At 36.9% G+C, this 17,868-nt stretch overlaps 1 protein-coding gene and 2 pseudogenes across 5 annotated transcripts in view; 2 read left to right on the top strand and 1 right to left on the bottom strand.

The window, feature by feature from the left end:
* RIC1 (RIC1 partner of RAB6A GEF complex) overlaps positions 1-17,868 on the top strand; it is a 103,232-nt gene that overhangs the window by 57,461 nt on the left and 27,903 nt on the right. For 4 of the 5 annotated variants that reach the window (XM_019664719.1, XM_019664721.1, XM_019664718.1 and 1 more), the window contains 5 exons: positions 3,775-3,866; positions 9,753-9,841; positions 15,381-15,525; positions 16,212-16,260; positions 17,502-17,654. In XM_019664719.1, the coding sequence (XP_019520264.1) occupies positions 3,775-3,866; positions 9,753-9,841; positions 15,381-15,525; positions 16,212-16,260; positions 17,502-17,654 (528 nt within the window). The remainder of the gene's footprint in view (positions 1-3,774; positions 3,867-9,752; positions 9,842-15,380; positions 15,526-16,211; positions 16,261-17,501; positions 17,655-17,868) is intronic. The other variant, XM_019664720.1, reaches the window with a different exon arrangement.
* On the top strand, positions 10,874-11,776 carry LOC109394564 (60S ribosomal protein L6 pseudogene; annotated as a pseudogene).
* On the bottom strand, positions 13,823-14,409 carry LOC109394566 (60S ribosomal protein L17 pseudogene; annotated as a pseudogene).

Here is a 17,868-nt window from a genome sequence, read left to right as displayed (position 1 = left end):
AGTACTGGGGAATTGGGGGAAGGGGAACAGACAAGTTGCTGTCGTTTTGTTCTTCAATCTAGTTGTGGAGGAGGTTGCTTCACTGGCCCAAGTTGGCACCATCATTGCGCTCTTCCTGGGTGAGGCAGATCAATCGCCGGCTTCTGTATGGCCACTCACTGTGGCTGCTGGCTACATACGGTAGCCCATGGCAACCCACTGCCACAGGGGCTGCAGCCTATGCCGTCGCCTGCATCTTAGCTGTGGAGGGCAGTGTCACTGGCCCTCATGTGGGATCCGAACCGGGGCCCTCTGGCATCCCAAGCCAGCTCTTAACCATCATGCCACTCGGCTGGCCCCCAGTATCCAAAATTTTCTGATAATACCTCCTCTCCCATTCTTTGCCCTTGCCAATTTATGCTTTTTGAAAAAAATCTTTTCTCTTCTAAAAGTTGTGGTTTTAAGAGTCAGAGAAGCTGGGGCCGAGTGGCGCGATGGTTAAGAGCTGGTTTGTGACGCCAGAGGGACCCGGTTCGGATCCCACATATGAGGGCCAGTGACACTGCCCTCCACAGCTAAGATGCTGAACAACAGCTTGACCTGGAGCTGGGCTGCCCTGAGTCACCCGCGACGGCATAGGCTGCAGCCCCTGTGGCACTGGGTTGCCATGGGCTACTGTATGGAGCCAGCAGCCAGCGTGAGCGGCCATCCAGATGCCGGCGACTGATCTGCCTCGACCGGGAAGAGCACAGTGATGGTGCCAACTTGGGCCAATGAAGCAACGTCCTCCACAACTAGACTGAAGAACAAAACGACAGCAACTTTTCTGTTCCCCTTCCCCCAATTCCCTAGCGCTGTTCCCATCCCCCCAATTCTCCAATAAAAATCTTTAAAAAAAAAATAAAAGAGAAGCTAAATAGGAATGCTATCATGTTCAGTTTGCTTTTTTTAACTGGAAAGAGTTTTAAGTTTTTAAGGGCGTATTCTTTCTATGTGGTATGAGCTTTAATATACTTAATAACTATTTTCCATTACGAACTTTATTTAAATAGGTACTAAATAAAACATTTGTGATAACAAGTCAATATATAAATAAAAATAAAAATAGTCTTTTGAAGAACCTAATTTTTTTACAAGGTACATATGTATGTTTGTAATTATGTTTGAGATGTAAATGTTTTTACTGAAAACAGAAATATTAGAGCTGAAAAGTGGTTGACTCTTTTCTGAGTATCAGTTTTATTAGTATGTTGTTAAAGAAAATTTTCCAGTAAATTAAGGGGTAAAAAAATAATGAAAAGTAGATGGACATTATTAAATGCTATAAATAGAAAAATTAAGTTACAAGAAAACAATACGTATGTATTACTGGTAGTTGGGAAACACTAATGGCATCTTAATATTAGGCATTATTTAATTGCTTTATAAAAATTTTGTTTGGTATTATTTAATATATTGGGTTGTCGGAAAAGTTATGACGCATTTTTGCAATGAAAAACATAGAAAAAAATACATCATGGCTTTTTCAACAACCTAGTGTTTAACAGATGAATTAAAATATGTCTCATTATACCACTCCTCTGCTCTGGACAAAACCTGCTAAGGACAACTAGAAAAGCTGGAGAGAAAATAAATTTTTTTAATGTGCTTAAAGTTTTTAGAGAGCTAACAAGACAGTGAAGAATTACCAAGCTAGAGGAAGCCAGAGGCCCAGTGAGCTAAGCCCAGTGTTTGAGCTACAATGAGCATGAACAAACAAGACTGTATGGGACAACATGGATGGATCTCACAAACATGTTGAGTGAAAGCAGCTAGACACAAAAGGATACGTATATAATTCTATTTTGTGTAGAATTAAAGGAAAAATAAAAACATAGGCAGTTCTAGATTAGAGTTTAGGTGGATGCATATTTAAGTGGCACTGGTTTAAAGGAAAGGAAGGAAGTGATTGCCATGTAAGTCTAGATATTGGTTACTTTTATGGTAGAGGTGAGAGTGTATTGATTTGGAGGGACACTGTTGGTATACTTTTGGGTACTTATAATTGTTGGCCGGAGTGGTAATTCTACAAGTGTTTACTTTGTGATGTTATTGAGACTTTGGTTTTGTGTATTTTTCTCTAATGTATTATAATTCATAACAGAAAAGGTTAAAAAATATAAAGGCACTCCAATGACTTTGAATATATAAATTGGAGAAACGCAGAAGTTCTTATAGTGGCTTTCAAAGCCCTATAAGTCTGGCCTCCTATTTCATCTGTTAACCTCATCTGATACTTCTCCTTCCCCCCATTCCACTCCCATCTGCACACGCCTCTTGTATCTTTAAACAGGTCAGAAATGCTGTAATAGGGCCTTTATACTTGCTATGTCTCCTTCAGTACCTCTTCAGAACATAACATCATAGGGAAAACTGTTTAGTATTACTTCCTTCCCCTGTATTCCCTCTTCTCCATAATTGCTTTATTATTTTTTTCCTATAGCATTTACCAACCTCCAATATACTGGATTTTTTTTTTTAATCAGCCTTTTAACAAATGTAAGGCAGAGATATAGGTGGGGATTTGGGTGTGTTTGAATACTTGTCATATCCTCAGCACTTAGAGCAGTGCCTAGTGAATATTGGGGGCCTGAATAATATTTGTTATAGGAATAAATTTCAGTTAAGCAGTGATCCAAAGAAATAATGCTCAATGCTATCTTTAGTATTTTTTGTTATCTAAAATAATGTCTAGTTTTATAATTAAAATTGAAAACTAAATAAGATTCCTACAAAAAAAGAAGCAAATATTCTATGTTTGAGATAGTAGATTATATAGTTCATTTGGTAATTAAATAAAGTCTAAAGTATTATATTTCAAAAAGATTGTAATTATATTGGATCTTCTAATGTTTACTATTGGGATCATCTAAAAATAAAGTACTATGTTGTAGTGTGCTATTTTTATGTTCACTAAACTGTCATGATGACCTTTGCCTTAGAATTTATAATCTAGGATGTCCTTGATTTCACAAAAACAGACAATGGAGCTGAGTCTGTTCTGTGTATTGAGAATTAAATATTATATAAGCTTAATAGTGTCATTCATTTATTGAATGCTTAACTTGTTGAATGCTAGGCATTGTATTAAGTGGTTTACATGTATGTATTACTCATTTAATCTTCAAAACACTCTAAGAGGTAGGTATTCTACAGATAAGAAACTGAAGCTTGAAATGGTGAAGTAATCATTTCAGCAAGACCTGAGATGATGTTATGTCAGGCTGCCAGATACCATGCGATTAACCATTATACTATTATATAAAGCAAAGTAATAATAGAGAATAGTAAGCAATTGACAAATCATTAATTACTTCTGAAGGATACACCAAATAAAATTGACTATTTTCCACTGATTGAGAATTTGAATACTGTTTGCTAGGTGACTACGAGAATAATAATACTGAGCAAGTTAGATGCATGCAGTTTGTGCTATCAGGAGGTTTACATCCTAACAGGAAATTCATCTTCCTTTAATTTGAATTTGGAGATCAACTATCCATTATTTAGTGTTTTATAAATAGATTAGTACTGGATGAGCTCATTTGGGCAATATTTATTGAACCAATCAATGAAATTGATGTTTTAAGGGAGAAAATTTATATAGAAGTCCTGATGGAATATTTTTCTATCCAGATGAAACCAAGTAAAGCCTATGAAATTGTGTATTTATTGAAGAATTATATTGATGATATTTTGATTACACTATTTTTTTGAGAACGCTTTTTAAACCTTAACTGTTTCCCTTTATTATAGCAGCTTCATGGAGTTTGGCCACAAGATGTTGTTGACGGAACTTGTGTAGCAGTAAATAACAAGTATCGACTAATGGCATTTGGTTGTGCGAGGTAATTGATATAGACGTCTGCATTTTAAGAGTTATTGTCAAAAATGTTTTTTTAAACATTAGATATTCTTAATACACTTATAAACTTTGTCTTGCCTATTATAATTTATGAATCAGCCTTAATATAAAATCTAAAAGTCTTTTATTAGATTGAAGCAAATCTAAAGGGCAAATTTTGGAGATTGCATATTTTAATTTGTAAAAGTGAGCTCTGCTTCAGTGGTAGGAAGTTGAGTTACAAGTTTAAAAAATTAAATTAGTTAAAATTTAGGTTCTTTATTGTTTAACAGAAGATCAGAAAGGTATTTTATTTTTCTTTTTTTAAGTAATTCTTTTTAAGACATCAGTGTTGACATTGACTTGAATTAGTGGATGTGCCTTAGTTAACGAGCAAATTTAAAGCTCATGCATAAAATCAGTTTCTTGCTTTAATTCAAATAATGTAGGTTTTAGAACAAATTTAAAATTGAATACAAATTATTCATTCAACAAATATCTGCCATGTGCCTGGAACAATTATAAGTACTTGGGATATAATAGGAAACAGCAAAGATACCTGACTGTCAATCTTATATTTTAGCTCAAGTAAAAAGATTATATCAGATATTTACAGTAATATTGCCTTAACAGTGTTTATAGTGGTTTTTAGTCTTTAAAACTCTTAAATATAAAATTCCATTTTATCCTCAAAATGAGACTTAGTGATTCTACAGCGCATACATCTAGTATAATCTCCAGCTACAAATTAAGTATCAGAGTATTTTTTAGTATAAATAATGCATGTTATAAATCACCGTCTTCGTTACATTCTCAATAATTTCTTTGTAAAGTGGGGAATCTTTATCCTCATCACACTGCTTCTCACTGAGGAGGTAAATGTAGAAATATAAATTTAACTTAGTGAAAGAAAAGAAAAAGCATGTATTTTTTAAATATTCATGGATTTGATTTGGTCACATTCTGTTTAGGATTATTAAATCTCTGTTCATGAGTACATTTTACCTATAATTTTTCTTTTTCTTACTCCTCGTATCTAACTCTCTCTGTCACATAAAGCAAGTTGAAGAAGGATTCGTTCCTCCTTCCTGTCTTCATCTTTGAATGTGTGGTCAAATTTGTTATTGAAGCCGTCTGAAGCTAGAATTTTCTTTGTGGGAATTTTTTGTAATTCTGATTCGATTCAATTTTATTGGGTTGTTGGAAAAGTTATGACGTATTTTGTCTGTATTTTTCAAAGGTCATTTATTTATATAAAGAACAAAGATCAATCAATGATATATTGCCCGTTTTGTTCGATAACCTTTTGCCATCTTTCAGTGAGCTTCATAATTCCTCATTCATAGAAGGACCTGTCTATATTTGCGAAAAATTGAACAAGGTGCTGATTTACAGCCTCATCTGAATTGAACGTTATATACCATGCAAGGAGTTTTGAAGAGAGCGAAACAAGTGGAAGTCTGATGGCACAAGGTCAGGCGAGTATGGTGGGCATTCCATCCAAGCTCCAATAATTTTTGACAGGTGATCAAACTTGTGTGTGGTCTTGTCACGATGGAACACAACTCCTTTACAGTTAACGAGCTCTGGACATTTCTGGATGATGGATTCGTTCAAACTGTCCAATTGCCGACAGTACACATTCGAATTGATTGATTGGTTCCTTGGTAGGAGCTCGAAAAACATGACACCTTTAAAATCCCACCACACTGAGAGCATAACCTTCCTCTGATGAATGTCTGCTTTCGATGTGGTTTGAGGCGAATCATCACGTCGGGACCAAGACCGTTTGTGCACCACATTGTTGTAAACAATCCACTTCTCATCACCAGTTATCAGTCGCTTCAAAAAAGGATCATTTTCCTCATGTTTAATGAGCATATTGCAGATATTTATACGCACTGTCAAATGAACTTCATTGAGTTCATGCAGAACCCAAATATCGAGCTTGCTTACCTATCCCAGCTTCAGGTGGTCGTGAATGCTTGAATGATGGATGTTCAGTGTTTCTGCAATCTCTCATGTCGCATAACGCGGGTTTGACTGGATCAATGCCTTTATTTCATCATCATCAACCTCAGCGGGCCTCCCTGACCAAGGAACGTGGTGGAGATCAAAATCACCAGCACAGAATTTTGTGAACCATCGTTGGCGCTGACGTTCTTATAGAGTATTGTCACTGTAAACTTGATGCAACTTTTCACAGAATTTTTGAACCATCATTGGCGCTGACGTTCTTGTAGAGCACTGTCACTGTAAACTTGATGCAACTTTTCACAAGCTTGACACACGTTCTTCCCTTTAGGGAAGTAAAACAGTAAAATACGGCAAAAATGCACAGTTTGGTCTTCCATCTTCAACTTGTCGTAAAATTTCCAAAACTCAACCAAATCGCTCAGTTTTGTTTTAGAATAAAGCTAAAACTGTCAGCTGTCAAATGACATAGCAATAACATAGATGCGAATGACTAGTACTTTCAAAAATGAACTAGTGCCATCTGTCGCAAACATGCGTCATGACTTTTCCGACAACCCAATACAAATAGATGTAAGAAGATTCAGATTTTCTCTCTCCCTAAGTCATTTTGGCAAGTTACGTTTTTCTAGGAATTGTTTTTTTTTCATATATACTGTCATTTATTAGCATAAAATTTATAATATCCTTTTTAACTTTCATATTATAAAACAAAAACATACAGGAAAGAGCATAATCTAAATAGTCACAGTTTTAAAAGTGATTATAACACAAAAACCCACCTGTTCATAACTGGGTCAAGAAATAGAACATTGCCAGCCTGTGTAAGTTTTAACCCCTGCTACTTCCTAATCACAGTTTCCCTCCCTTTCCAGACTCATTAAAGGTAACCAGTTTTCTCTTTTGTGATGGTCATTTCCTTGTCTTAGTAGTTTTACCACCTATGTATGCATTCCTAAAGAGCATAATTTAGTTTTACCTGATTTTGAACTTTATATGAATAGAACCATATTCTGTTAACATTATCTTGCTTCTTTCAGTCAACATTGTGAAATTCATCAGTGTTGTTTGTCAGTAGCTGAAATCACTTTTTTGATTGATTTATAAGTAGTGTTCCACTGTGTGAATATACCATAGTTTATCTGATTTGTTGTTAACGGACATTTACATTATTTCTTGGTTTCCCAAAAAAAGAGACATTCTCTTGTAAAAACCCAATATATCTTTATCACACAGGAGAGAAATAATGTTAAATCCCTACTGAGACCTAATTCTCAATTCATATTCAAATTAACCAAACTTTCTTTTATGGCTCCTTTGTTTAAAATTAAGGAATTGCATTTGGTTATTCTCTTTAATTACCTTTTGCCTATAACAATCCTTACACCTTATTTCTTATTTTTAAGACATTAACTTTTTTTTTTTTTTAAAGATTTTTATTGGGGAATTGGGGGGATGGGAACAGTGCTGGGGAATTGGGGGAAGGGGAACAGACAAGTTGCTGTCGTTTTGTTCTTCAATCTAGTTGTGGAGGATGTTGCTTCACTGGCCCAAGTTGGCACCATCATTGCGCTCTTCTCTGGCGAGGCAGATCAGTCACCGGCTTCTGGACGGCCGCTCACTGCGGCTGCTGGCCGCTCACGATGGCTGCTGGCCACACACGGTAGCCCATGGCAATCCACTGCCACAGGGACTGCAGCCCACGCCGTCGCCGGCGACTCACGGCAGCCCAGCTCCAGGTTGAGCTGTTGCTCAGCATCTTAGCTGTAGAGGGCAGTGTCACTGGCCCTCATATGTGGGATCCGAACCGGGGCCCTCTGGCATCCCAAGCGAGTTCTTAACCATCGCGCCACTCGGCCGGCCCGACATTAACTTTTTTAAGAGTTCAAGTCAGTTTATAAAATGTCCTACATTCTAAATTTCTCTTCTTTCCTCATAATAGCATTTAATTAATTTTTCTTACACCTTTGATGACTGGAACCTTGAAGCTGATTCTTGCTGAGCCAATACAGTCAATGACTAGAAAGCTCGCACATCAGAATTTAAAGGGAATTCACATCATGTACACATGATAGCATGTGTACAGTTTCACATTGCCCACACTCAGGGCTAGTATCCAGGGGCATAGCAAGGCCAGATGTGAGAATCCAGGAGAGGTACCCTTTCCCCAGGATAATGAAAGCAGAGCCTTGGCCTTCAGCTTTTCAGTCATCTTCAGTTTTCATTGGTTGGGAGAGTACCAGCCCTTTTGTCATGATCATGGGTTGGGATGAAAGCTGGTGATTGTAGCTGTGTGACACACCAGACTAGTGGATTCTAGCCCTGAACTGCCAGCACTTACCAGGATTAATTGCTTTGAACACTGGGCTGTAGTTGGTGTCCTTCGAGTTCTATAAGAAGCCACCTTTCTTTTAGGATGCCAGTTTGCAGGGAATCAGTCTTACAACCTAACTCTTACCCTTTATATTTAAAGGTTTGTTTAGATACTGGTTAAACATTTTTGTCTTATATGATTCGTATTTCCTGTGGCATTATGTAGCAATAATGTCAAGTTGTCTCAGTACTAGTGATGCTAAATTTGATCACTTACAGTAATAATAGCCATGTAGAGATATAATTTTTGCTTTGAGTTATTAAGTAGTATCTTTTAATGAAAATTTTTTCTCTAACAATGGACTGATAAGAAATGGAAAGAAAAATAATTTAAAGAATATAGGCATTATAGAATACTTTAAGGGTTGTCAGTCTTTGTAAGCATTCACTTAGCACCTACTTCTCGTATTAGAAATATTTGGACTTCTCACTGACTTGTTAGAGTTCAGCAACCCAGAGTTAGCACTTGACAGTTTGTCACATACCAAGCAAAGACCTGTTAGCCACTTAGTACTGTGTTTCAGCAAGATTTTTGAGCAGGTAGTCTGGAAAGATATCTGTTCTAAGGCATTTGTCCTTTGACTAAGATGGAATATAGATCAGATTATCACTCCCACGTTAAAAAACAAACAAACAAAAAACAAGAAAATGGACAAAAATGTGAAACAGGTGTTTTGAATTCAAGACATCAGGCAACAAAGGACACTGATCCCTGAATGATGAGAAATAAAATAAGAAAATTCTACAAATGCCCCAGTTTTAATTACTTTGAGAGAGTTTCCAGGTCACAGCATGAGGTTGGGGAGACTGCCTGGCAGAGTCACTGAGTTGAGTACATGGACATGAGAGTCTGGGGAGACCAAAGCAGCTAGGGCTCACAGGAAAGACACCAGAGTGAGAAGGGCACAAAGAGAATTCCAGAGATCTCTAGAGGGTCCCTTTTGAGTCTTAAACTGAAAGGTGAAAGTTATAAAGAAGACCCAAATCAAACACCGCAGAAGAAAAGGTTAATGTTGAAATCACAGATCTGCAATTTGTATACATTTGCTCTTTGCTCTTTTGCATTTTTACCACAACTATGTTTTGAATGTTTTTTTACTGTATAGAGACAGACTTATACTACATCTCATATACATTATAATGTATATATATACATGCATATATAAGTAATGCATGTGACGAAAGTTAATTCATTTTCAGTGCTATATATTACTATATGAATATACCATAGTTTATTTTTCCTTTCCCATATTGCTGAACACTCAGATTGTTTCATTTTTTTACACTTCTACACAATACTATAATGAACATTATATATGATAAAGATATTTGTGAGCTATGTCTAGAGGTGAAATTGCTGGATTACAGAATACACATTTGGTCAAGTTTATGAGATGACTGCAAATCATTTACAAAATGGTTTTTTTTCTTGTTTACATTCCTACCAGCAAAATATAATAGTTCTCATAATAATGCTTCTTATCTTTGTTAGTTGGGTGTTTTGGTTTTTTATTTTTGCTTAAAGTTTGTTTGTTTTTCACAGTGGTTCTGTACAGGTTTATACAATAGATAACACCACTGGAGCCATGCTGCTGTCTCATAAACTAGAGCTAACAGCAAAACAATATCCTGGTGAGTCCTCTTTTTTTCTTCTTCTTATTTTAACATTTATTTTAACAGTTTTAATGTATAGGTATGTGTAGTGAATGCTGATTTTTAAATGATGAATGCTGTAGATCAGATGTTGTTAAAATATGTATTATAACAATATTCTGTGTGACCCAAGGATTTCCCTGCAGCTAGAGAGGCTCCTGAGATACTTCTTTTATCCTTTCTTTTAGTCCTATCTATCCACACTTAGTTTTAGCCCCTATATTCTTTGTCTGGACTTTGCTCTAGTGTCTTACCTGATTTCATTGCTTCTGTTATTTTACACCTTCCAATTCAGTGTATCATTCAACAAGTACTTACTGAGTGCCCGCTATACAGCAGACAATATTCTAAATTCTGGATCCACAACAATAAACAAAATAAAAGCCTCTTTCTGAACCCCTTAGTGACTCTAGTGAATCCTGTCCACAGGATTAAGTCTAATGTCTGTGTCATTGGAAATGCTTTTGATAGAAACTAACAGAAAACCCAGCTTACTGTGGCTAAAACAAGTAGGATTTATTTTTCTCAAATAGCAAGAAATGCAGAGGTAAGCTGCTGCTGGCATTCATTTGGCCTTTTCTTCACAAAGTCACAAGGTAGCCCCTGAACTCCATGTATTACTTCTGCATTTGAGTCAATAAGAAAGGAGGAAACAAGATCCTTTTGTTTGTTTGTTTGTTTGTTCGTTTTGATTAAGAAAGCAAAATCTTTCCTAGAAGCATCCCCATCTCCTACCTGCCCCAACTATCTTCCAGTCACATCTAATTGGCCGCAGTTACGTCACACAGCTGCCTTAGAAACAAGCCCTTACAGCAGAAGTGGGTGAGGGAGGACAAGGATGGGAATAGATGTTGGATTAACCAACCAGCAATGCCTACCACATATGTGGCATGTAAGATCTTTTGCCAAATTTCTCTGGTATTATTCCTTGGTTCACTCTGCCTGGCCTTAGTCTGTGTCTCCATAATTTTACCACAGTACACCAATGTTAAAAGAAATACAAGGCTTATAGACCGGAAGCCGGGAACTTAGTTCTCTTTCCCATCTTGCAAGATGGCGGGTGAAAAAGCTGAAAAGCCAGACACTAAAGAGAAGAAACCTGAAGCCAAGAAGGCTGATGCTGGTGGCAAGGTTAAGAAGGGTAACCTCAAGGCCAAGACGCCTAAGAAGGGGAAGCCCCACTGCAGCCGAAACCCTGTCCTGGTCCGAGGAATCGTCAGGTATTCCCCATCGGCTATGTATTCCCGAAAGGCCATGTACAAGAGGAAGTATTCAGCAGCGAAATCCAGGATTGAAAAGAAAAAGGAGAAGCTTCTTGCTACTGTCACAAAACCAGTTGGTGGCGACAAGAATGGTGGTACCCGAGTGGTTAAACTTCGCAAAATGCCTACATACTATCCTCCTGAAGATGCGCCTCGGAAGCTGCTGAGCCACGGCAAGAAACCCTTCAGTCAGCACGTGAGGAAACTCCGGGCCAGCATCACTCCCGGGACCATTCTCATCATCCTCACTGGGCGCCGTAGAGGCGAGAGGGTGGTTTTCCTGAAGCAGCTGAGCAGTGGCTTGCTACTTGTGACTGGACCTCTGTCCCTCAGTCGAGTTCCTCTGCGTAGAACACACCAGAAATTTGTCATTGCCACCTCCACCAAAATCGATATCAGTGGTACGAAAATCCCCAAACATCTCACCGATGCTTACTTCAAGAAGAAGCTGCGGAAGCTGCGACACCAGGAGGCGGAGATCTTCGACACAGAGAAAGAGAAATACGAGATTGCAGAGCCGAGGAAAATTGATCAGAAAGCCGTGGACTCGCAAATTCTGCCAAAAATCAAAGCTGTTCCTCAGCTCCAGGGCTACCTCCGCTCTGTGTTGGCCCTCACAAATGGGGCTTATCCTCACAAACTCGTGTTTTAAATTTATTACGAAGCACCTAATTAAACGGCTGGTCTAAAAAAAATACAAAAAGCTCTGTTTATTAAATAGTTAGGGCTAAATAACTTAATAGGTATCTATATCCCAGCGACCTAGTAGCATTTTCAAAAAATAATACACATAAATGGAAAGAAAACATTTTAATTTTATTCTTCAACACTATTTTTTACTAATAGGATGTCTGTTCTTGTTGGATACTGTACAGTTTCTCAAACCTTGGAATCAGATTGGGTACAATCACCCGTGGCATTTCCTGTTCCACATTGATTTTCAGACAACGCTTTTTTCACAGTAACTTCTTCATAGCTCATCTACATATGTAACAACATCAAAATAAATGTAACACAACCTAATGTTGCAACAGTGAATTACCTGAAGCCAATAGTTTACATTGTTTCCAACAGATACTATATATCACTGTATTTCTTTTGAAAGTTATCTCAGGGACACCCCTGTGAGTTTTTTTTCAGTGCCATAGGATACCTTGGCACACAGGCTGGGAACTGCAGTCTTACACTTTACTTACCTGCCAAACTACCTGCAGGCCATTGAAAGTCAGTCTTTGTCTCACACTGTTCTCTACCTGAAATGACCCGTATTTCTAGATGGAGGGCATGTTCATCTTTTAAGATACAGCTCAAGTGAAATCTTCTTTTCTTTTTTCCTTTCTTTTTTTTTTTTAATTAACTAGATAGAATGCCATTCCCTCCTGTGCCGCATTGCTCCTTAAGTTTTCATCATTCTTATTGTGTAGTCTTTAAAGTTTCTGCATATAGTATTTTTCTCTAAGGACAGTTTATGCTGCAGCCTATAAGAATAGAGTAATGTGTGTTTTGATTCTGGTTTCTGGCCCTTTTATTTGCTTATTTTTTTTAGCCATACTTACGTTGTGCTGTCGAATACAGTAGCTGCCAGCCAAATGTGGTTATTTAAATTAAACTAATTGAAATTAAAGAAAATTAAAACTTTTATTTCCTCAGTTGCATAGTCACATCTAAATGTTCAATAGCCACATGTAGCCAGTGGCTATTAGACCAAGCAAATACAGAACATTTACATCATTGCTGTAAGTTCTGTTGATTGCTTCTGTTAGACAGCACTGTAATGAGGTTTTCAGATTGATCTGTTTACTCAAGTTTTTGGAATGCCAGTTCTCCCTGGGACTCTCACTCTTGGGGTCTTTGTTGTGCGAGAATTCTGCCTCCATGAGTTATATAACTTTAGTCTATAAGCCTGCTTGAAGACTTGTATTGTCCTTCTACATCTTGAACAGAGACAAGCTTCCTTGTTTGTTTGGTTGTTCTGACTCCATTAGCTGATTGTACAGGTTGCAATGCTTCAGGAGTCCTTACATGATGCAGTGGCTTCCATTCTGATTCCCAGACTCATGCTGGCCTGAGACCCCTTTTTTGTTTTTGTGTTTGGGATGTGAAACCCCAACTCCCTGGACATTACTAGGTCTCATCCCAATCTTCTATTCCTGTATTTCCAACCTTTCTCCCCACCTTCTTCCACCCCCATCCTAGGCTGCCTTAGATCAAGCACTAACCAGTCTCGCTTTCACTTTTTTCTGTTGGCCCCTGAAGATCTTCCTTTCATCTTGGCAGTTCAGCTCTATAACAGAAAGTCTTTGGATTACTCTCAAATTTTTCCTCATGCAGATTATCGTAATCTATGTTTATTGTAGGTTATCAGCTAGATAAATTCCCCATAATCCTACTACCTAAAAACTGGGTTAGCCACCATTAACATTTTATTGTATATATCTATAACTGGATTTTAATATGTGTACAATGCTTGGAAAATAGATAAGCATATTATGTACATATGTACATTTTTTTTATGTGGAATAATAGAATACTTTTTTTTTAACCTGCCTTTTTCAGTGACCATTAACATCTTTTCATTACAGTAAATATATATCTAAACCTTTTTTTTTTCTTGCACATGGAATTACTTTCATTTTGTAAACTTCAGTTCAATTTTTTTTTTCTTTTTACTTTTATTAGCATTTATTTGATGTTGAATTTACTCCCGGGCCATAAGTTTTTGTTTCTTCAGTTTCTTCTGCGAGATCTTTTTCTTCTGTGCAACCTCCTCTTCTGGTTTAGGAACAATTTGTTCCTTTTCAGTTAGGATCATCTCAGTGTGGCAGGGAGGGCTCATGTAGGGGTTGATCCGTCCATGAGCTCTGTAAGTTCTGCACCGCATCTTGGGAGCTTTAGTGACTTGGATGTGCTCTATGACTAGAGAGTCTACATCTAAACCCTTAAGTTCAGCATGACTCTCTGCATTTTTAAGCATGTGCAGTAAAAATTCTGCACTCTTTTTGGGCCACCGACCCTGCGTCCAACCCCACTGTTTGGCCTGGGCACACCTCTCAACTCCACCATTGTAACGACTGAAGGGCACACGTTGTTTTTGTAATGTGACATCCTTTAGATACTTGGTGGCTTTTCGGATATGCATACCCTTGATGGCCTGGGCAGTTTCACGAGTGTTCTTAAAATGAACCCATAGATTCAAACCTCTCGATTTACATGATTTTGTGGGGTTCTCCGGGTCAAGAGAATAGCGAACCATTTTGAGAGGTCACCTCAGGCCGCTTTCGGGAAGAGCCGGTTCAATTTTATATGTTTCTTTTTGGTTTGGTTTTAAATTTCTCCTGGACAAGTATAAAGTATACAAATATGATATGTTTTTTATGTATGTTCCCATTTGTTTTTTTATCTACATAAATAACAGTTATTCATATTCATGCATATTCATGAATTCTGTTGGGAATTGCTAGGCAGAGGAGAAAAGTTCTTAGCCTGTTAACCAAGCCTATCTTCTGTAGGCTAAAATCTATATACCTCCCCTTTGTAGCAAATGTACTTATAGCAAAAATGTATTAATACTGCACATGGAAAGAATTTTAATTTTAAAGAGAGTGATACTATAGATCTTTTTTTAATTGCTGATGGAAATGCTGGCATGTTTCATCTAACTCTATAGTAAAGAAACTTGGATTTACTACACAATGAAGTTTTCTCCTTTAGTAATTATATGTGGGGTTGAAAGAACAATTGTTAGTTAAAAGAAGATATGAGCAACTGGAGTGCTCAACCTGGAGTTACTTACTTAATCGTAATATAAGATGAAACTTCAGTTTATTTTAACTTGGATGCCTCTGATATTGCCGATGAAGCATGAAGATAGTGGTAAAATACCATTTTATATTTTAAAACCCCTTATACTTTGTAAAGTACTTTAACATTCAGTATGGAATCACTCAAGGGAGGTATTATCCTCCATTTTACAGAAACTGATTTGCCCAAAGCTAAAGACTTTTAAGACTACACAGTTGTAGTTATTCAAGTGGCCAAAAACAGCTTTCACATCTTATAAATTACTTGGGCACTGAGTTTGTTTTGCTTAGATCAGGTCCTTACTGTTTTTAAATAACCCCAAATCAGCAGGCTTCCTCTCATTATTTGAAGCAGACATACCTTTTTGCTTGTTTCAACTTGCAAATATACATTGTAAAAAAAAGTATTTCTGAAGCTGTTGTTTATTTTTAACTCTTCTCGCAATTTCTTAACAGACATTTGGAACAAAACTGGAGCTGTTAAATTGGTCAGATGGTCTCCTGACAATAGTGTTGTAATAGTGACCTGGGAATACGGAGGCCTTTCTTTATGGAGTGTATTTGGAGCCCAGCTGATCTGTACACTTGGAGGAGATTTTGCGTGAGTCAATAAAGACAAATTTTAGATAAAATATCTATTATTTTTCAGACAATATACATGCAGAAACTTTGTGTCATACAGCTACCCGTTTGCCTTATTTGACTCTTACCCCAAAGCAATTTGTAAGGTTGAGAATTAATTTGTTCAGGATGTATTGATTCTCAAAGCATCCATCCTCTTAAAAGCTTACTATTCATTTAATAAAAATGCATTTCTTTATTGAACCCCTGTTGTATATATGATAGCATGTTAGATTCAAGGCTAAATAAGATATGGTTCTACCTTCAAATAGCTTATTATCTAATAAGAGTGGTAAGCCATTTATATAAGTAACTAGTAGGAAATGGAAAATTTCATTATCTTCTTGGGTTAATGTAGTTAACCCAACAGTCAACCCACTGTTGGTAGGAATGGGTTGATATCTCCGCCCACCTTATATACTACTCTGAACCTCAGTCCTGACAAAATGAACACATGTTCCCAAATTGCATGACACTGTCATGAGTTACTTAGGACCTGGAAGACTATGTCTCAGTGATACACCTAGGTATATTAGCCAGCAGTCTCATATTTCATGCATTATGTATTTCTGTTTTGAAAGAACAAAATCAATTTGATTTTTTTTAAAAGTAAAGGTAAATATTATTTGTAATTAGAAGACTCCTTAAGTTTCTCTCCTGTTTTAGTTATAGGTCTGATGGTACCAAAAAAGACCCCCTTAAGATCAGCTCTATGGTAAGTACTTTCTATGAAATATTGCTATAGTGTGGAAAACTTGGAAATTTTTTTTTCTCATGTTGGTCTGATAAAATTACAGAACTATTTTAGTCTCAACATAATCTTCTTATGCAGTTCTTGCTTTGATAAAAGAATTTTTTTAAAAACAGCCTCCTGCTGTTCAGTTTTCAGTATTTGATTTTGACGTGTCCAGCAAGCCCCTGTCATCTTTGTGAACACAGTGCCATGGTAAAATCAGGCCCTTGTGTTTCCTAAGCGTACCTCCATTTTCTGTGTGACTCACCAGCACCCACTTCTCATGAACTCCTCTTTTAACATAAAGTGAAATGCTCATTGGCTGTTTCTTCCTGGAGGACATGCACTTGTACATTATTGAGCATATTTTTATAACTTTCCGTAGATGTATATCAAGAGAGTTATAGTTACTCTCATAACAATATTTTTATTTATTACCTATTTTCATGAGTTTCATAGGAAACAGTGGAGTGTAACCTCTGTCTTTACATAAAAACATTTTCTTACTATACCCTCTGTGTACCATCTTTGTGAAATTAATGTTTATGAGTGCTCTACAGAGGAGGGAATTTTCTGCTCTCCAGTCTTAAAGAATTAAAACCACCATGATTACTTTGAATAGTAGTGGTTCCCAACCTTTCACTACCAAGGACCCTATTTATAGTCTCCCACCTCCATATTTTAAAATAAGTTTCAAACAAATACCATTTCTGTAACTGCTGATCAGTGCTTCTGAATGGCATACAACAACCAGCGTTACCAGCCTCACCAAGTTGATGTTTCAGTCACAGACTAAAAATCTAAGCATTCAGTCACAAACCAAACTCCATCTGTTTTAGGTGCTTCTTTGTCAAGCTTCAGCTTGACATAGATCTTCCCCTGTAAGGAATTTCTTTGTATTTGAGAGTCAGTAAAATTAATGGAGAAGTTACAAAGAGCAGTAAGCATTTCTTAGGGTTTGAAGTCAAGATTGATATATAGTGTTTTCACTGTTCTAGGTAAAGGTCACTGCTATCTTCACTGGAGATAGCAAAGATGTAGTAAGTGTAAGTGTGATTCTTGTCTGTGTTTTCAGTTTCTTAAGCTTCAGAAGTTATTAATAATGAGTGCTGTTGTTGGTTATTTCACAATTTGTATATTTGAAGCTAGAAAAGGATAACAAACTTCTTATTGCTTTGATTTCCCTCCCCCTTTTCCTCTTTCCCGCTCCTTCTCTCTCCAAGAGCTGGGGTGCAGAAGGCTATCACCTATGGGTAATCAGCGGATTTGGTTCTCAAAATGCTGAAATTGAGTCTGACCCCAAGAGTATAGTTAAACAGCCTGGCATTCTGCTATTTCAGTTTATCAAGAGTGTACTCACCGTAAACCCTTGTATGGTAAGTTTATTTAATTAAAATGGTTTGGGGGTTTTTTAGTGGTTTTCTTTAGAGTATCAGACTCTGCCTTATAGCACAGATATGTTGAGTATACTCCTAAAATTGGCACATTTTCTTTTTTTTTTTTTACATTTTCTGTGATTTTTCTATTACATTGACACCAAAATTTTATTTCTGAGCAGGTTTTGTTTTTGTTTGTTTGTTTGTTTGTTTT

This window comes from Hipposideros armiger, unplaced genomic scaffold (genome assembly GCF_001890085.2).
Source record: "Hipposideros armiger isolate ML-2016 unplaced genomic scaffold, ASM189008v1 scaffold_429, whole genome shotgun sequence".
In the NCBI taxonomy this organism is placed as follows: domain Eukaryota; kingdom Metazoa; phylum Chordata; class Mammalia; order Chiroptera; family Hipposideridae; genus Hipposideros; species Hipposideros armiger.
This window is presented reverse-complemented; position numbering and strand designations above follow the sequence as displayed.